The sequence below is a fragment of the Crotalus tigris genome, unplaced genomic scaffold (assembly GCF_016545835.1).
Source record: "Crotalus tigris isolate CLP2741 ecotype Arizona unplaced genomic scaffold, ASM1654583v1 scf7180000018184.2832721, whole genome shotgun sequence".
NCBI lineage: Eukaryota > Metazoa > Chordata > Lepidosauria > Squamata > Viperidae > Crotalus > Crotalus tigris.
The window spans coordinates 2,608,620-2,629,508 of NW_024096871.1; the positions used below are offsets into that span (position 1 = coordinate 2,608,620).

Genomic DNA, 20,889 nt, shown 5'->3' on the forward strand with positions numbered 1-20,889 from the left:
ATTCTCTTTCAAAATCTGCAAAAAGGATACTCAGTAGACTTAGTCTACGTCCAGTCTAAGTTGTAGTTAAGTGATCACGGTGATTGATAACCATTTTATATGAACCCTTTAAAAAGCCCTATGGAACATCATACATCTCCCAGATTAAATTGTTCATGACCCTAATATCTTTCCATTTTTGTGACAACAGGCATGAAGATCTGGAAGCAAAGTTCACTTAGTGGATCTGTTGAGTGTGGATTTGTTTTTAGACCCTGGCTATGGATTTTCTTAATTTCATTTGTTCTGGTTTATATGTGTTTTATTTTGATTGTGTGTTTAGATTATTGTAAATTGTCCAGACATGTTATTATTTATTAAATTTCTATGCTGCCCAACTCACCAGTGACTCTGGGTGGCTGGTAACAACCAATTACAGTAATTTCACATGGTTGAGACGGTGGCCATATAAATCAAATCAATAACTATTTCAAGCTCTGAAATATCAATGTTGACGCGCGGAAAGGCTCCTTGTGAAAATTCTGCACTAGCTCAGTCGACCACATCCTATAAGAGACGCAAACACTCTTCTAACGAGCCTTCTAGCCTCCCACAATTCTCAGCGCGAGCCGGGCTGCTTCACAGAAAACACCCTTCTTTATGGTCTCGATCTGTAACACCGTTTAGCACGTGATTGTGCAAACGGAAATGATATGAGGAGGGTGGGGGGGAGCGGTGACGTGTCAAGAGGAGGTGGCCACGGCTAGAGGAAGTTACGTGTTTGTGTTTTGGTTCGGGAGTAAAGGAGGAGGGAAAGACGGAAGTTGGAGGCCGCGTTTACCCCATCGTGAGACACGGAAGAGCGCCGTTTCCTTGTCTCCTGTGCAGCCAGCCACAGGGCCGGGCGTTCGGTGTCAGCCTTTCTTTTTCTCAAGGGGAACGGAACTGGCGAAGAGGCTCTGGCTTTCTGTCACAGCCAGGTAACGATACATCGAAGCCGGATCTAATGGAGGAGGGGAACCGCCCGTGGTCCGAACAAAATGGATAGGCGCCTGCGATGCACTCGCTCCCCCTCTTTTGGGGGGGGGGTTTGAGCGTCGTCCACGATGCCTCAAATTGGCGTGGAAGTGGAAGGAGATGCGGCAAAGACCGAGAACTGAGCCGTTTTCCCTTTCACCCTCAAAATGGCGCCCCCAATTCTCCCACTTCCTCTTATTCCTGGGGCAGGACTGCAGGAGAAATAACACGGGGAAAGGCGATGTCTTGGGGCAGAAGGGATTTTTGGAATGCAGGGAGGGCATCTTTTCGAAGAGGGAACGAAATGCGGAAGGCAAGGAAAGTTACTGGTATCTACTTATCTTGGGGCTCTTATAATGTATTTCTCTTCGATGAGGGAGGTTAAAAGAGTTGTAGGTATGCAAAATGCCGTATAGGAGATTCGTGACGTGGGCTTCCTACATCCTTTGCAGCAAGTATGTACTAAGTGGTGTGACATGGAATTATACACAAGTAGAGAGATACTATAGGAATGTCGCTCGCTGATTCGACGTTTGAGTTCATTTGGGTTTTTTTAATTACTTGGCCTGTGGAACTGATGTGAGATTTAAACGACAGAGAAGGGAAGGTTTTATTTAATTCTTCTTTTAAAAAAGGACTGTTTCTTTCATTGATATTCTCTAATTATTATTGCATTGGTATTAACTTCTGTAGTAGATTAGAAGGTAAATATTTTAACTTCTACCAAATAAGAATTTCAGGTAAGAATATTGATTTCACATTATATTACTATATTTCAGAGTATGCTGTATTTCTGTTTAAAATTGGCAAATTACTATTTTCATTTTGTATTCTTTTTATAACTACCTACCTAATTATTAATCTGTAGGTTTTACTTTTTACTTTGTTTTTTATTTTTGTATGGAGTAAAACCAGGAGAAGACACCTCTTCTATTGATGTAATAATTGTAAGTTAACATTTTGTAAAATGATCTGGAAAATTTATTTAGCAGTAAAATGAATGTTAATTACTCAGTCCATTTTTATAACGTTTTAAAGCAATCTTATTCAAATTTATAACTGCATCTGAATAAAATACTTGATGTTAGAAATTCATTTTGAAATTAATGATTAGTGGTACTTTTAGGCACAGTGTAATTTGTTCCTAAGTAAAAACAGATAAATAATGCTAATGAAAATAATTTCCAGTGAATTAAAAAATGATGTCTAAAGATAAGGTGGTATTTAGTTAATTTTTCCTTTTTGGTGAATGGCTAGTGTCAATTTAGTGGCTGATATAAGAACTATTAAATAATAAAAGTCCCTGTTTATGTTAAATTTTGCTTTGTTAGTCCTTCAGATTTGGATGCATTGAAGTAAAATAAGAGACATGAATTGATGAAATGTGCTTATGCATAAGATAGCCATGTAATGTTGATATTTGTGTGCAAATTTTAAAATTAGAGCATTTCTTTCTCACAAATTCATGTACTATATTCTATATTTTTTCAAATAAGAATTTATTTGATAGGTGTAATTGAAGAGCTCCTTATGTTGATTTAGTATATGCTATATTAGTTAACTAATGCCTATGTATCATCATTCCTAAATGTTTAACAATATCTCATTTTGAATTAATAGTATACAAACATAAAAAGTTAATTTGATAAGGTAGACTTTTGGGCATTTTGCAATTTAAAGTGTCAGTCATCCCTTTTATTAGAGTTCTAACCTCAGGTTATATGAAATTAGTTATTAAAAAAATACACAGCTGAAAATTCAGATTTTATTTTTTATGAAATATCAGTATCCTAAAACAAAACATACTGCAATATTTAAATTCTGCTTTAAAATTTGTGGCTCACTAGATATTGTTTCAGATCCATTTTACTTTGATTTCATAAGAATCTGCTTTTTTTACCATGAAGGTTTTATAATCTAAATTTAATTTTTTAAACAGGACTAATAGTTTATTAATATGTAATTTTTTTCCAAGGTGCTACTAAGACAAGATACATATTCTTGCTTCTGTCACTGTTCCTGCTTCTGTTTCTGGATCCCAAACAAAATAATATGAAAAGACAGAGGTCTCCATTTTTTTTCCTTTCTATGAAGAATTAAAATGGTCAAAGTGGCCATTGTTTGTGCTTGTTCGGTTCCAATGAAATTGGTCCTAAGTAGCTCTTGGGATGGGAGAGGGGGGAGAGGATAGAGAAACTATAAACTTAGTATGTTTAAGAGTGGCACTTACTAGCAATGGAGTTAAAAGAGCCTTTTGTATGCATTTAATGATGGTACAAATGGGCTTCTTTAAATTTTAAAGAAGAACTTTATGAATGTATTTTATATCTAGATTAAATGGCTTGTAATCTTACAAAATGTTTATTACAAATTTTAAAACTATTTTTCCTCATTTATACTTTGGCTTTTATTTTTTGTTTTCAAGTAAAATTTACATATGCAAACATAATTCCATATAATCCTAGCTATATTTATCCATTAGAAATCCAACTTGTGAGTCTGTAGAATAGCTGTGTTTTTTTTTCTTGAATAAATATGATTTCATGAGATCATTGAAGAATTGCTTTAAAAAGATGAGTCTTAAAGCAAAGACTTCTTTTCAGGCAAAGAAGTTCTGTGTTTGCATTATTCAAAAAGACATGTAATTGCAATGAAAAAATAAAAATGCATTTTGTTTGCTGATACCTGGATATAGTTCATTTTTATTAGAATAATATATTATTTCTTAATACTTGTGCTTTAAGTGTTACTTTATTCCTATGAAGAATATGTAAAAAGGAGGTTAAAACATCCAATTTAATTATTATCTATTTCTCCTGTTTTTAACATTTATAAAGAAGGAATCAATAAACCAACACTTTAAATAGTAAGATCATCAGAGACCTTAATTCCAATTTAGAAGCATAAATAACAAATCTAAGAATTATCTTTTTGTAGTCTATTTTCAGGGGTGAGATAGTAATTTAAGAGATCCTTAACTTACCACGCTAATTTTAATAGCTTTTGTGCAGTAGTGTATATGTATATTCACACAGCAAGAATAACCAATCTGGTGTGTTCAGATATTTATGGATTCTGGTTTCCCTTTATAGAAAAATCCTGAGATTCAGAAGACAATGTAATTCCTTGTAAATTGCAAAATGTCATTACTATAATTGGGGAAGCAACCAGAATCATGTTACCCCTATACTTGCAGTGCGTTATCAGTTTCATTTTAACTAGGATACAGAGTGATGTTGAGCTGAATAAGAACTGATTAATATGTAACAGGTCGTGAAGTAGTTGATGATCCAGTGAAGTTCTGAGTAAATTGTGTGACTACTAAGCAGCTAAACTGGATTTGCAATACATGTTTACTAAGGAATAAATTCCATAGTATTCCATGATCTTATCTTTAAAGTGCTTTGATTGAGGCTTAGTGCCAAACAATGGTCTATGTGATCATGATAATATATCTATGTTCTTAAAAGCAACCAGAGATATTTTCAATCTTAATACCAAGGGAAAACAATTTTTCTTTCTTCTTTCAAAATAGATAGTTTTCAATGTATGAATCTATAGAATTTCTCTTTAAAAACTTGCCGTTATTAAAAATTCCCATGTTATATGTGATTAGAATTACAAAATAACTTGAGTTGGAAGACACCTTAGAGGTCTTTTGATCCAACTCCCTGTTTAACTAGCCTACACCATTCTGGATAAATGACTGTTCAATATCATGTTAAAAACTCCCAGTGATGGAACACCCAGAACTTCCATTGATTAATTGTGCTAACTGTCAGGAAATTTTTCCTTAATTTTAGGTTGGCTCTCTCTTTGATATGCTTTCATCTATTACTTCTTGTCCTGCCCTCTACTGCTCTCTGTGATAGTCATTCAAATATTAGAAGACTGCTATCATATCTAGTCCTTCTCTTTGTTAGATGAGACAGACCTAATAAACACAACTGTTTATTATATGTGTAGCCTCCGGTCCCTTAATCTTCATCATTCTTCTCTGTATTCTTTCTAGGATCTTAACATTTTTTTTTTTTTTGTATTGTGAGCAGAATTGGACATAGTATTCCATATGTGGTGTTACCAAAGTAGTAGATAGTGGTACTAATACTTCATGTGAGCTTGATACTATTCCTCTGTTGAAGCAACCTAGGATTGCATTGGCTTTTTTGGCAGCTGCGGTACAACTGCTGGCTTATCCTTAAATGATTGTTCACTAGGACCCTAAATCCCTCTCACAGTTAATGCTGTTGAGCCAGGTACCACCAATTCTATACTCTGCATTTAGTTTTTCTTGCCAAAGTGTAAAAATATTAATTTTCTCATCACATTTTGTTGGATAGGATCCAATGTCCTAGATCTTGTGCCTAAACCAGGGCTTTTCAACCTTTTCACAGATTGTACCACTTTTAGGACATGACACTATTCAGATATCACCAATGCTAAGCAAGGTGTCAAAAACTTGATGGCTAAAAAAAGGGGGGGGATTTTGGGCTTTAGTGGTTAGATTTGTTATAGAAATTGCTAGTTTATAATAATATGGGAAAGTAAAAAGTTGAGGTTCAATATTAATGCTTCCTTCTACTGCAACAGAGAAAGTCAGAAGTCAATGCCTTTTCTTTTTCCCTTCTCCCCCTCACTTTTCCTTTTTTCTCTCACCCTTCACTTGCAAAAGCCTGTCGCTCACTCTTTCACTCACACGTTGCTCGCAAAAGCCACTCTCTCGCTCTTTCACTCATGTTACTCGCAAAGGCCATTCCATTGCTTTCTCACTCACCACTTTGTTAACAAAAACCTCTCTCTTTGTGTGTTTTTTTCCTTTCCCTCTCTCGTCAAAATCTGCTCCTTTTATAGCTTCTCCCCTCTCTGGCGTCCTCCTTTTCTCTCCAGTTGGTATGCAGCCGTGCGCGCAGATCCTGGTGCTTCTACTGAGCCCTGCAACTCCAGCTGATCTCCAGGCTTTCGCAGCACCACTTTAGCTCATTCCCTCCCCTGCTACACTTGGCTAGGGGTACGTGTACCACCGGTTGAAAAGCCCTGTTCTAAACTGCTGGCTATTCCCTCTAGGTTGGTGTCATCTACAAAGTTAATGAGTTTCCTTTCTCTCCCTTCATCTAAATCATTTATGAAGATGTTGGAGTAGTGGGCCTAACACAGAACCTTCCCCCATGTCAATGTAGTTCTATTAAGAAATACATGTTGAGTGTGTTTGGTCAGCCAATTATGTATCCATCTGGTAGTGAAGCTGTTTATTCCACATTGTTCTATTTTACAAAGAAGTAGATTGTGATCTACTTTGTCAAATGTCTTACTGAATTCTAAGTATACTATGTCCACAGCATTTTGCTGATCCACCAATTTAGACACTTTATCAAAGAATGCAATAAAGTTTGGCATGATCTGTTTTTGACAAACCATATTGGCTTTTAGTAGTAGCTTTGTTTGTTTTTAGATGTTTGCAGATCCATTGTTTGATTATATTTTCCAAGATCTTCCCAGTTATTGACAGGCTGATTGGTCTGTAGTTAGTCTGTAATTATTTATTTTTTCTCAATACTAGCTTTTGGTAGAGAGGAAGCCAGCATATCCAGATTATGGTCATATTGCTTATTTATTGTTAAGGAATGAATGAAAAGAGGTCTGGGAAAAGATAGGCAGCAAAATCATATTTTGTCAAACAAAAATGAAAACTAGAGTAATTTAGGAAGTTACATTAGAAAATACAGGCTTGAGTTTCAGATTAGAGTATCTTTGTTTGATATTCATAGCTGCCAAGAAGCTAGTGTGAAGACTTAGTCTAGTATAGTAGTTAAAGTGTTGGACTAGAACTAGGGAGAGGAAATTTTGAGTCCACCTCAGCTAGGGAAACTCAGCAGGTGACCTTCATTTGCTATGCTCATAAGCCAATTGATAACATAGTTTTTCTAAGGATAAAAACAAAGAGATCTGACATTAGCTGCCTTAAATATATGGGGAAAATTGAGATATAAATGTGACAAATTATGATCATGGCAATTTGAAATAAATGAAAACTAACTTTTTCCTAAAAATAGATATAGTTTGTCCATTCAAAATAAGTACTATAATGTAATTTATGTAATATAAATGATAATGTAATTTATGTAATATAAATGATAGAAGTTGCGAATCATTGTATTTAGAAAGATCACTATTATTATTTCTCTATAATAGATTTGGCTTTTAGTTACAAAATGCATATAATATCTATTGTAATTAAGTAGGTCTTGTAATAACAATAATGCTAAATGCTGAAAAAGTGAACTGTATTGGATCTTGCATAGCTTCATTGGAATCCAGATACTCTTGGCTAGGCTTCCACAACTTGTAGCGGCTTGTACATTGATACCTTAAAAATAATTATGGGCCACAAAGGAACAGTTGTCAAACCAATCAGCTGGTGATAATATTGAAACTGACAAGATTGGTGAAGCTTGGAGGCACTTGGCAATGTGTCTTTTGGGGTATTGGTGGCTGCTAAAACTAGGTTGTAACATTTGGTAGCGGTAGATTTGTTAAATTTTAAAAAATATAACCGAGTTGTACAAGACAACTTTTTGGCTCTGAAATAAGTACTAAGCCTTACTTCGGGATAGGGCTTATTATTTTCACGTACAGGAGGTGGAGAGCACGGGGGCCGACAGGAGTCCCGCCCTCTCCGTTGCATTTCTCCGCCTTCGCCTTGTGTTTGTGGGACTAAAAAAAAGTTCAATCAAACCTTCCAACTTCTCATGAAAAAAAAGATGTTCTGAAGTTGGAAGGTCTGATTGAACTTTTTTTTTTAGTCCCACAAACACGCAGGAAAGGCTGAGAAATAAATGGAGAAATGCAATGCAGTGAAAGGCAGGTTATTGAAAAAACTGCTTGGGAGAGGCAAGGGCATCTGGGCTGGAGGGTTGGCAATTTTACTCTGCATGACTTCAGCAGGTGTCTGGCAGGCAGAGGGAAGCAGCTCCACCTGTTTTGCTTCATGGCGGCGGTAGCAGCAGCCAGCTGGGTGGAAGGTGAGCGGGCGGCAGCAGTCAGTAGAGGTCAAAAGTTCATAGCTGATAGGAGGGCTGCAGCGCCCGCCAGGGCCCGAAGAGCACCAGGTTCAGCCCGTAGCCTGGCGCATGCAGCACCGAATAGGCATGCAGGCTGGCGCTCAGCAGCTCAGAGGTGGAGGCCTGGGCAGCGCGGTTCCACCGGTGGCCATTGGCGAAGGGTCCTGGTAGACTGACAGAGCAGTGCTGCCAGGAGAACAAAGAGCCTCCACGAAGTCAGAAGCAGCATCTGCTTCACACCTGCCATGGCCGATAAGTGTCCCAGGAGCAGAAGGGCCAGCAGGCAGGGCGGGTGAAGACTGGGGATTGTCGAGAGCTTGGCTCACAGGCACTGCTAGAACAGCAGCAAAGCTGCAACCAGAGCCGAGGTCAGGCAGGGCAGTGGCAGGTTGCGCAGCAGCTGCATGCCCTGTGCAGGGAGCCGTTCCTGCCACTGCCTATCAACCTGGCTGAAGAGCAGCCCGACCCAGGCAGCAGGTGCAGCAAGCCCAGCCTTGGTGCTGGCCAGGCAGCAGCAGATTGTGAAATCGATCTGGGGAAGAACAGACTTACTTTCTTCCCTTTTAGCCCCTTCTGCGGACTCTTAAGAGCCAAGTGGCAATTGCTCAGGTAAAAGGTAAGGAGAGGTGAAGAAATCTTTCTCCCCCCATAGGCGCTCCCAACGCTGGCCACCTCCCCATCTGGCTGACAATCCTACTGCAGCTATGGCTTACTTTCGGGGAAGGGCTTACTTTCGGGAAAACATGGTACCCACACCTGAGACCATACCACAGAAGTTCAGTAGCAGACTATTTAACTTCTGCCAGTTAACTATCCTTCCATCCATCCAATAAGAGAAGAATAGGAGCAGCAACAGGCCTTGAGTGAGCACTGTTGAACCAACAGTTGAATCACAATGTTGCTGCTTAGGAAGTTAAATTGAACTGCACATTTGGATGTGAAAAGAAAAAAGAGCTTGGTATCCATAGTTTTCCAGTTCAGTTTTGTTTCTATATTCTAAAAATTATAGAATCTCAGCACTGAAGTTTTGCTGTAACATGGTTTGTTTTCTGAGAATTAATAAGTTCCAGTTCTGCTTATGGCATTGTGTTAAAGTAATGTAATAATATAAATTATAATTTATTTTATAAATTAGAGATTTGAGTGAGCATTGAAGATAGTGAATGTGGACTGAGAGCCATCCTTGTCCTTTGAATTATATACTGGGTGGTGAGAGTCAGGATAAAGCCTAAATTTTATCTTTTTAATTGAAATGATGAATAGTTAATATGATTATTTTCTGTTAAGATATTTACTAATTTTCCCACTCTAATTACATTAAAAATTGCTATTTGTAAAAATGTTCGGTATTCTAGTGTGATGCTCAAAACAATTTTACTATGTGTCAACCATACATAATGATTGAAATGGGAAAAAGTAAAGGTCTTGAGAAGTGGAATTTGTCTTCATCATTCTATTATCTACTTCATACTGTTCTCAGCTACAAAGTAATGAGGAAAAATGGGTTTTATTTAGATATTGAATTAAATAGACATAAGGAGCACTTTAGTTCTGGATTAAAGAGGTGAACCAGTCCTCCTTTCAAATGTAAATAAAGCTAGTTCTTGCTTAGCTACTGCAATCTATTCCAGTAAATGGTTACTTAGCAAACATGTGTCAGAAAGAAAGAAAGAGACTAAAGATTTCTGGTTGTTGCTATCTCCATAAGCTTCAGCTAGTGCAGAATGCAGCTGTGTAGGGGGGCCTGAGGGGCTCATGTTACACTATTGTTCCATAAGCTGCACTGGCTGCCATTTTGCTTCAGGTCCAATGCAAGGTGTTGGTTTTCAGCTTTAAAGCCCTGCATGGCATGGACCCAGCTTATCTGAGAAACCAATTCAACCTTGATGGAATTAGCCTGCCCCTTTCCTTATGCTACTAGTAGGGACATGCTATGGACCCTGTCAGCCAAGGAATTTTGACTGGCAGGATCTAGAACAGTGATGGCGAACCTTTTAAAGACTGAGTGCCCAAATTGCAACCCAAAACCCACTTATGCATAATTGAGTGCCAGGTGTGTGTGGCCCATTGGGTGGGCGTGGCTGTGGTGGTAATGGCAGACTAGGTGGAACTAAAAAGTTCAATCAATTCCAACTTTTCCCCCCGTGAGAAGTTGAAATTGACTGATTGAACCTTTTTCTCTTTTTTTGCACATGGCGGCAGAGGCCTAAAGCGAAAAGGTTTTATAAAACCCAGCTGAAGGCCTAGGACTGGGGCTATGGCATGTGTTCCCATAGAGAGAGCTCTGAGTGCCGCTTCTGGCACCCGTGCCACAAGTTCACCACCACTGGTCTAGAAGAAGAATCTTTTCTGCTATGGCTACTGCCCTATGGCTACTGCCCTCTGGATCAGGCCTTCTACCATCCTTTTGGCCTTCTGGAAGGCCTTGAAGATATGGTTGTGCAAACTAGCCTGGAGCCCCAATGGGAATGTGTCACTTTGGAGCTGACTAATGGAGTAGATAACACACCACCTTCTTCCTGTGCACACTTTGCTCTTCTCCTTGTTAATTTTTTAAATTGAATTTTAAATTTATGATCCTTACTTAGTGTTTTAATGTTTTATATTGCATTTGAATGCTTGTAAGCTATCCAGGGTTACTTCTGGCTAGATCAGGGGTCGGCAACTTGAAACAGTGAAAGAGCCACTTGGACCCGTTTCCCTCACAAAAGAAAAAACTGGGAGCCACAAAATGTGCACACGCGTGCACATGCAATGAACACGGGGAACAGGGCACTTGATTGAAGAGTGGAGCCTAAGGCGAGACATGACCCCCGTCTAGCTTTGGTACAGACGGCTCTGCTCCCAATGACATTGTGGCAAGGGGCAGCTTTGCCTACCTTGCAGGGAGGGCGGTGACTGGGGCAGCAGGAGGAAGGGGAGGAGGAGGGTGAGGAAGTTGCTGCTGCCCTAGCCGGGATTCCGCGCTGCCCGGGCTCACCCTCCACCCATGAGATGTAGCTGCGGCGGGCTGCTGGGAGGGCTAGTGCCGCGCAGCCCACTGGCCTGGCTGCAATGCTATGGCTGCTTTGCCTGACCGGCCCCTGCCAGCCCCTCCACCTGGTGCAAGTAAGCCAGGGAGGTGCTCAATGTGCCCTGTAGCCACTTCACAGCAGCGATCCGCGGACTCAGGGCCCCCCTCCCTCCCCCCACCACTGACCCTCCTGCTCTGCTGCTGCTTGGCCAGTGGTGCGCCAGCTGGGGACCTCAGAGGCTGCTCTTGGGCCCGCGACTTGTGGAAGGGCTGGCCTGCTCAGCGGAGGCTCCACGGGCCGCTCCCAGTGGGGATCCCGGGGCTTCCCTGGCCACGTGTACCTCAGACAGGACCAGCCCGGGAAAGAGACTTCCTGGCCCCTTCTCCCAGGGGGCAGGGCACCTGGGTGCAGGATCAATCAGGAGCCCCGTGGGGGCAAGTCGAGAGAGAGAGAGAGACGGGAAGCGCAAGTGGCTCTCTGTCTCTGTCTCTCTGCAAATGGCGGAGGAGGCTCCGGAGCCGCAAGAGAGCTCTGGAGCCGCAGGTTGCAAAGAGCTGTATGCAGCTCTGGAGCCGCGGGTTGCCGACGTGTGGGCTAGATGGTTAGCTCATAAATTTAATTAATTAATTAATTCTCTTGGGTAGCAATGCCCAAATTGCTTTCACTTCAGTCTGTGTTTTTAGGTGCAGAAATTTGGTTGTAAGTCCATGCATTGGCCAGATAATGATATTTTACTACTGTTCGTTAACTGTGATATTTGTAATCAATTGCTAATTAAAGTAGTTGCTAAATGAAGATTGGCTATTTTACTGGCATCTCTTATGGCCACTGCACTGCTGAGATATCTGTATAACTAGAGCTAAAGTCATATTTCTTCATTATTGTTTTCAGTTCTAGGGATAATCCTTTCTTGTATTAGATTTAAAATAGATGTGGTCCTGGTAATGACACAATTTATCAGGTTAAATTACTATGGCCAACTAATCTTTCCCTTTGTTTAAAAATGTTCATGAATACATACCAGTACGGTAGTTTACAAATCTTCAGAGTAGAGTATTGTGAATGAGGGACTCAAAGTATTTCCTCTGTAAGTGTAGAAAAGTATTAATCAAAAAAATTGATGTAATTTAGGAAGCAAATATTTATTTCGCTTTGAGTTGTTCCATTCCTTATTACTAACTTTATTCACATTTTGTAAAGCTTTTAGTATAAACCAATTATGATCAACATTACCATTCAGAGATAAATTATTTTGCCTTGTGTATTATATCATTACTGGTTAACCTGCTGTCAAATATATATAGTGTTTTGAAAATCAGGGCATCCTATTGATGACTGTAAGTTTTAGTATGACTGTGCCCATGACCTTTTCTAAAATGTGAATGCTATTTTATATTACAGGCTGCCTTGAAGTGAAGGCACATTGAGGTTGCCTCCTGGAATCTTTTTTTTTAAGAATCTGAAACAAGGGACTCATTTTTAGTTTGGACATGGCCAACCGAGGAGCAACTAGACCCAATGGGCCCAATGCTGGGAATAAGATATGTCAGTTCAAGTTAGTTCTTCTTGGTGAATCTGCAGTTGGCAAATCAAGTCTGGTGCTTCGCTTTGTTAAAGGCCAGTTTCATGAGTTCCAAGAAAGTACAATTGGAGGTGAGAAATATTAAAATTTCAAATTTAATCATTTATGCTTTATCTGTAATTCATGTCAAGGTAAATAAATTATGCTTAATTGTATCTCTGTCACAGGCTTATTGTATTGTGTAATTTTCAAATGGTTTTGGGCTCTTTTATTCCCTATGAATTTTTTAAGTATCTGTTTAAAAATCCATGTGACAAATTTTAGAGAAAGTTCTTTAATAAGATACACCTTAACTACAGATAATTTTATAATCTGCTGTATCTTACAATACAATAATGGTATGTGGAAATAATCTTGAGAAACCAGACACAGAGATGCTGCCTAGGGAATGATCAGTAAGAGGACCATAACTCATAGCTTAGCAGTCCCCAACCTTTTTTGCTCTATAGCAGTGGTTCTCAACCTGTGGGTTGGGACCCCATTTGGGGTCAAACAACCATTTCACAGGGGTCGCCAAACAACGTAGTCCGCCATTTTTTCCCCCTTTTCCTTAGCTGTGCTACTCCCTTTTATTCTGTTGGCTTTTGAAAGCCAATAGAATAGACTCTCTTGAATAGAGTCTAATTCTATTGGCTTTCAAAAGCCAATAGGAATTGTCCAGGCTGTCTCTGCCCTGCTGAACCCGCCAAAAGTCCCATTCTGCAAACGGTGCTGCACCAGTTGAGTAGTCCTCGACTTATGACCAGTTGGGGGGTCGCGGCATTAAAAAGGTTGAGAACCACTGCTCTATAGACCATTGGTGGTGAACCTATGGCACACGTGCCAGAGGCAGCACTCAGAGTCCTCTCTGTTGGCACGTGCGCCACCGCCGCGAGCAGCAGGTCCATCAGGCCACCACTGCTACCCAGAGTAGGAGCCCCGCCCAGCACAAAGGAGGCAAAGCAGCTCACTAGCAAGCTCCAGGTGGTAGAGCAGAGGTCACCAACCATTGTCCCGTGGCATGGCGGCGGCCGTTTTTGCACCTTGCAGCACAGTGGACCATTTTTGTGCCCCTGGGTTTTGAGTGCCAGAGGCAGCACTGAGAGGACCCTCCCTGCCCCCCCCCCCAGGGCACCACAATGGTGATGTGGCCCTGGCACTTTGCAATAAATAAGTGGGTTTTGGGTTGTGTTTTGGGCACTAGATCTCTAAAAGATTCGCCATCACTGCTATAGACCAACAGCAGCGGTTGGGGGAAGGGATGGTTTTTGCACATGCAACCTATCTTCTGCACATGCGCAAATGAAGCTTTGCCCACCATCACTTGTGTGGCCTGGTTCCCAACAGGCCTTGGACTGGTAGCGGTCCAGGGATTGGGACCCTTGTCATAACTACATAATGGATGGAGCAAGTGACTCAGGAAGGATACTCCCTAAGTTATCAAGCTGTAAAGATGATTGCAGGAGAATTATATTATTGGATTCCAAGATTGATGTCAGCCTATATAGGAATAGGAAACACCACCAGATAAATTAATTTTACTTTATGCTAAAGCTACATTTACAGAATCTTCAAATCTGAAAGTATAATTCTGTCACCATTGCTTTTACAGCATGGTAACCTAAGAAAGGTCCCTCCTTACCCTCTTGTTTTGTCTGCTGTGCAGCTGTGGGCTGTGTTCCCTTTTATCTGAGTATTTCCTAGGCAGTATCTTTTTATCTGGTGTTCCAAAGTCATTCCTACATACCATTTACAGGAACTTACAACCACAACTGAGCCCAAAATTTCCATTCCTAGATGAGGCAGTTCTTAAGTGAGTTATGCCTCATTTTACGACCTTTTTGCTACTATTGATAAGGAGATCAATTAAGTGAATCGTGGTCATTAAGTGAATCTAGATTCCCCCCCCCCATAGATTTTGCTTGTCAGAAGCTGGCTAAGAATGTTAAAAAACTCGAGATAGTGCAACTGATAAATACATGGCAGTTTCCAATTCCCAAACTTTGATTATTTGACCGTGGGTATGCTGCAATGGTTATAAATGTGAAAAACAGTCATAAATTTTTCCAGGGCTGTTGTAACTTTGAATAATCACTAAATGAATGGTTGTAAGTTGAGGATTACTTGTACATTTATTGACCATTTGTTTGAAGTCGCATTAGCATTAGTATCAGATCCTTTCATGCTATGTAGCATATTGGGCAACAAGGGATCTCCAGCATTTTTTATTTTGGGTGAGTACTTTAGTATCTTCCCATGTGATGTTTAGAGTCTTTTAAGTCTTCCATGAACGCTCTTTGCCATGTATTTTGAGGGCATCCTCTTGGATATTTGGCATCGGGACAGGGAGTGTCCATCTCATTGCCATCTTGGGGATTCAATTGTTCTCCATATGGGGAATATAACCTGCAAATTGGAATCTTCTGCATGCAATAATGTTATGTAATTTGTTAGTAATATGGTCAAAATAGTAAATCTTTAGGATTTGATGAAGGCATCTTCGTTGGAAGACATCAGGTCTGTTGTTATACTCGCTGTCGCCTTCTGTGTCTTACTGGCATAAAGGGCTGTCGGGATTGCTATAGAGGCAAGCAATCAGCGTTTATCTTTCAGTGATATAGACAACGACCAATTTTTATTCATACTCTTGAAAATAGCTGTTGCTTTTCCAATGTGGCTCTGATGCCTATCTGTGCATCTTCCATTTCGGACAGTTATACTATCCAAAGAGGTAAAACTTTCTACTTCCTCAAATTGCTATGATCCAAGTGTGATTTTCCTTATCTGTGCAGGGGGGCTCAGATTTATGATCTTCGATTTCTTGGCACTTATCCTGAGGCCAATTTGGTTATTTCTTCATCAGAGACAGTTGTCACTTGTTATAGTTTTGTCTCATCTTTCTCAAGGCAATATCATCTACAAAATACAGATCACCAACTTGCAAAGTTACAACAGTGCATAAACAAATAAATAGCCCTTTTATGACTTTTGCAGTGTTCCTCAGTCACATGATCACAATTGTAGTCCATAACCATTGTTCTGTGTCTGACCTATGGGGTTTTTTCCCTCTTACGAAGACACGCATCATAATACCAGTGATGTTTATGTGGAAGATTAATATGTTCTCTGTTCAGGGCATTACTATTACTGCTCTGTAATGATTACAGGTAGAGATCCTGGAACAGTATCCAAGTAAACTATTGATATCTGAGAAAAAATATTTCTTTGACCACAAGTTAAAGCACAGCTTAAGTGCCTAAAATATGCCAATTGTGTTATTAGTGCTTTTGATTCTAATTAGCAATGACTTTCTTTACTTTAATGCTGCTCCCACAGCTGGCTTGAAAGGGAAGTAGAGGAAAACCCCATATGAAACTTGACACTGCCCATGTGATATGGATACTATATAAACCACAGCTTATACTGGCTTATACTGCCAGTTTTACAGGGACATTTGCCACTAGTTGATTACCCCACTTTTATTTAAATTTCTGGGGTCTCTGTTAAACAATCAAGGAATATTTATTAGTGTAAACATAGTAAAGTTTTATTACATTATGTATAAACTTCACTCACAAATAGTTGCCAATAATTCATGTTGTTCGGGATAGTTTGCTACTGTTCATTTCATTGAATATATTTTTATTGGTCAATGACTGAAATACAGTTTCTATTTTCTGTCTAGTTCAGCAATGCTCAACCTTTTCGAGTTGGTGGCTGGGCACGGGGGGGGGAGAGGGGATGATTTTGTGTGAGAGGCAAATGTGTGCACACGCATAGCTTCATTTGTATGAGTAGCAGTCGGCGCTTGCGTGAATGGGGTTGCTCATTGCTCATGTGAGTCGGGCTGCACCAGCCTGCCACTCACGTGTCCCAGTTGCAACTAAGCCACGGCCCACAGGTTGGGGACCCCTGGTCTAGTCCATTAGTATGGTGCTCCAACATCTATCTTTGTTGGGAAGAACCAGTGGTCTTCTTTGGCCATGATGGTGGAATAGCACTTACGTATGGTAAACCCTATGTTGTTTCCTCATTATAGATATATAACAATGATTATCAACACTGCTAATTAATAACACAAAAAATATTTACATACGCACATCTGTTATTGGTATGCTTGGGTCTTTAAGCATTCTCTCTTCCCCTTCTTCATGGATTGAGCACATGTTTAGAATTCAGTGTACTATTGGGGACAACTTGTTCATCGGTTATTTTATACATCCTTAGTAATTGATAAAATTCCAATAATTTTATGTGTTTAAAATACCAAGGAGCCATGGAGGCACAGTGGTTAGAATGCAGTATTGCAGTCTAATTCAGGTCACTGCCATGAGTTCGATCCTCACTGGCTCAAGGTTGATTCAGTCTTCCAAGGTTGGTAAAATGAGGGCCCAGATTGTTGGGGACAATATGCTGACTCTGTAAACCGCTTAGAGAGGGCTGTAAAGCACTATGAAGCAGTATAAAAGTCTTATTGCTATTGCTATTAATGAACAATTGCCCTGAGATGTTTTTACTAAATCTGTTTTAATAGTACTGTAAATGTTTGCAAGACATTCTGAAAAATAAGGAATTGGCAGCCTAGAGCCTTAAGATCTGATCTAAATGAGGACAATTGCACTGGCTATACATGCAACAGTACAATGTAAACACACAGTCTGTTATCTTGGACATTGCCAGACATGTACCATTAAAGGTATCCTATGAGGTTCAGCCAATACTTTGTATGTGGTAACCAATAAAATTAGGGTGATCATGTGAACTGCAAAAAATTGGACAACCAGCAGATGGCAGCAAAAATTTTTTTATATTTGCTGTCATTTTCAGTGATGCAGTTACAGTCTACATGTGTTTGCCCTAAAAAAAATATTGGTCAGTTTTGTCTCAGAATAGAAGTCTATGCACAATATAACATGGATGATATAACATGAATGTTATTTATTTCATTTTTGTATACATATTTCCAGTTTTGTCTATTGCATTAGATCCTGGTGACGTAAGTTGAAATAAAAATACATCATACAGTATTTAGGTTTGCATAATCTGCTAGATTATTGTTGCTTTCTTCAGAATTCTTGTAATAAATACAAATTTGCCGCATATATTGCCATGGAATATACTAAGAGGCTCACAACCATAAATAAAGACATGAAAAGAAAGTTTTAACAAAATGAAAGTAAAAGAATAGAAAAAGAAAACAAAATAAATCAATATGACTAGTAAAAAAAGTTGGACATTGGGGAGCAGAGGGGAGGGAGGTGGAGTCTGCTGTCGATCTAGAGCAGGGGTCTTCAAACCTGGCCCTTTTATGACTTGTGAACTTCAACTCCCAGAATTCCTCAGCCAGGCAGATTTGCAGAGCCAGATCTTTGGACTCTTACGGAGAGATAGGAGGTTGGGGACAGATCTTACCCTAGGGCAGAGGTCCCTAACCTTTTGGGCACCAGGGATCCGTCCTGTGGAGAGAGGTTTTTCTGCGGACCATAGGGTGCATGGTTTTGTGTGCTGCCTGCATCTCACTGATGGGGCTTTGCTTGTTTCTGCAGACTGGTTGCTGGCATGCCACAGCCCAGTATTGGTCCACAGACCGGTGTTCCAAAGGGTGGTTGTTACAGCAGAGAAGGCTCTTCTTCTGGATCCTGATAGAGTTCTTTGACTGATGGGATCTGCTGGCCAGAGTGGAACGGGGTAGTTGTAGTAGGACAACATATTTCATCAGATAGCCTGGAACTATGCCATTAAGAGTTTTAAAAGTCATAACCAACATCTTGAATTGCACTTGGAAGCAGATAGATAGCCAGTGTAGATTGTGGAGCAGAAGTGTAATATGAGCCATCCTAGATGCTCCCAAATACTGCTCTCATTGTCACACTTTGCACTAATTGAAGCTTCCAAGTGGATTTCAAACCAATATAGAGTGCATTTCAATAGTCCAAACAACATGACTAGGGCTTGAGTAACTGCGCGCAGGGAGTCATAATCCAGGAAAGTTCGCAGCTGGAGCTGTGCAAAATTCTCATAGTCATGTCTGCTATCTGCTTTTCAAGCAGGAGATGTGAATCCAGAAGAACTCCAAGTTGCAAACTGGATCTGAACAGGGAAGTGCAATCCTGTCCAGTACCAGACATGATAATCTCCACATACCCAAAGGTACTCACTCTTGCCAGAGTTCATTTGTAAACTGTTGTCTCTCATCCAGGCATTACGAGAGAGCAGAGATAGCATCACTTGTTTATAGAGATGTAGAGTTGAGTGTCAATGGCATATTGATGATATTTCATCTCAGTGACTTTGTGTAGATGTTAAATAGGAGAGGAGAGTATAAATCTTATGAAATGCTGCAAGTGAGCAGTCGGGTTGGATTTCACTCCATATCAATACCAATTGTGACCAGCCTCAAATAAAGGGACTGAACCAGTTTAAAGCTGTGCCATCCAGCATCCAACTCATGAAGCTGACCAAAAGAATACCATGGTTGATGCTATCAAAGGCCACTGAAAGATCAAGAATGATGAGAATGGTTGCATTACTCCCATTTCACTCTCACTAGAGACCATCCATAAGTCTCTGCCTCATAGCTAGGCCTGAATCCAAGCCTTGAAAGAGGTCCAGGAAATCCTTTTCATATTCTTTGGAGCTACCAAGCAACAACCTTTTCTACCTTTTTCTCTAAAAAAGGAAGATGGGAAACGACAAAAATCGTCCAGGCAGGTTTGGTCAGATGATAGTTTCTTAAGGAGAGGACAAACCAGAGCCTCCTTAAAAAATTCTAGGAATATCCCCTCTCACAGTGAAACATTTATCACTGCATGAACTCATCTGCTGGTTACTGTCCTGGAGGCTTTCATCAGCCCAGAGGTACAAGGATCAAATGGAGAGGTAGTTGAATTGACAGCACAGGGGACCCTCTCCACTTCCCCAAATTATTAGGCAAGATGACTCCCTACACCTCATGAGGATCTGCACCACAGGAAGATTTCAACTGGGAATAAACCTTGAGTGATTTTATTTGATAGATTTGGAGATGTCTTGGGGATGATTGTTCAAGCCTTTCCCCCTCCCAGCCTAAGAGGGATTCTGCAATTCGGAACAGGGCCAAGGAGAAACACTTTGCAGATGAAATAAAAGCAGAGAAGTATTGTTTTTTCATTTTGTTGCAGAATTAGCAATAGCACTTAGACTTATATATTACTCTATAGTGTTTTATAGCAGCAGTCCCCAACTTTTTTGTTACCAGGGATCAGTTTCATGGAAGACAATTTTTCCACTGACAGGGGAGAGCATGTAATCTAGATTCTGCACATGTGCAGTTTCACTCACCTACTGCTCACCTCCAGCTGTGCAGCCCAGTTCCTAATAGGCCATGGACCAGTACTGATCCACAGCACGGGGGTTGGGGACGCCTGTTTTACAGCACTGAGTGTGTTATAATATCAGCATATTGCCCCCAACAATCTCTGTCCTCATTTTACTGAGCCCGTCAGGATCAGACTCCTGACTGGGTAGCCTGCAATACTGCATTCTAACCACTGTGCTACTACAACTCTTTTTAGATCTTAATAGCAGACTCATCCTCATCTCCAGTGGCATTCTCTTAAATAGTTTCAGAACCTTTAGGTCCTCTATGAACCATGGGAAACAATGGGAGTGAAGGGTCAAGAGAGATCACATAGGCATAGTCTTGTCCAGAGTCACAGGGGCCTTATCATTCCAGGCTGTTCCAAGTCTTCGACAGCAAATCGTGCAGCAAATCCTCCAGGATATTCCCCAGTTCCTTCTGGGGACAGACCATTTGGGTGGATCTAGTCTCTCTGCAGAGGCGGGTGGTGTAAAAGAAGGATATTTTTAGATTCCCCCACAGGTCACGTTGACATTGCTCCAATAAGAATATTAGATCTGATATGTGACCACTATTCTGGTTTGGATCTATGACATAGCTGCCATGGAGGTTATGAACTGAGCCACTTTTCAGGCTGAGTGCAAGGAAGGCAGATTGAAGTCAGAATCAGAAGTTTGAGGAACTCTACTGTTGATCCAGATATGCCACCTGACTCCCACCTGACTGTGTCAAAGAAAATATATCAAAGCACTGAGTGCAAGGAAATAGTGTTACATATAAACTAGACCACAGTGAAAGTTCTGTGTGTGTGTGTGTGTGTGTGTGTATATATATGTCTGTCTGTCTGTCTTTGTTGTTCGGGTTTTCTCCCGCATAAAATTGGAAGTGTCTTGGCGACGTTTCGACGAAGTCCCATTCGTC

The 20,889-nt window shown here is 40.4% G+C and overlaps 1 protein-coding gene across 5 annotated transcripts in view; it reads left to right on the top strand.

The window, feature by feature from the left end:
• The first annotated feature begins 820 nt into the window (after positions 1-820).
• Positions 821-20,889, top strand: part of RAB5A (RAB5A, member RAS oncogene family) — a 49,304-nt gene continuing 29,235 nt past the window's right edge. For 4 of the 5 annotated variants that reach the window (XM_039348869.1, XM_039348868.1, XM_039348870.1 and 1 more), the window contains exons 1-2: positions 821-959; positions 12,470-12,721. In XM_039348869.1, the coding sequence (XP_039204803.1) occupies positions 12,559-12,721 (163 nt within the window). In that variant the 5' untranslated portion in view covers positions 821-959; positions 12,470-12,558. Of the gene's footprint in view, positions 960-1,902; positions 1,944-12,469; positions 12,722-20,889 lie in introns of all 5 variants that reach the window. The other variant, XM_039348867.1, reaches the window with a different exon arrangement.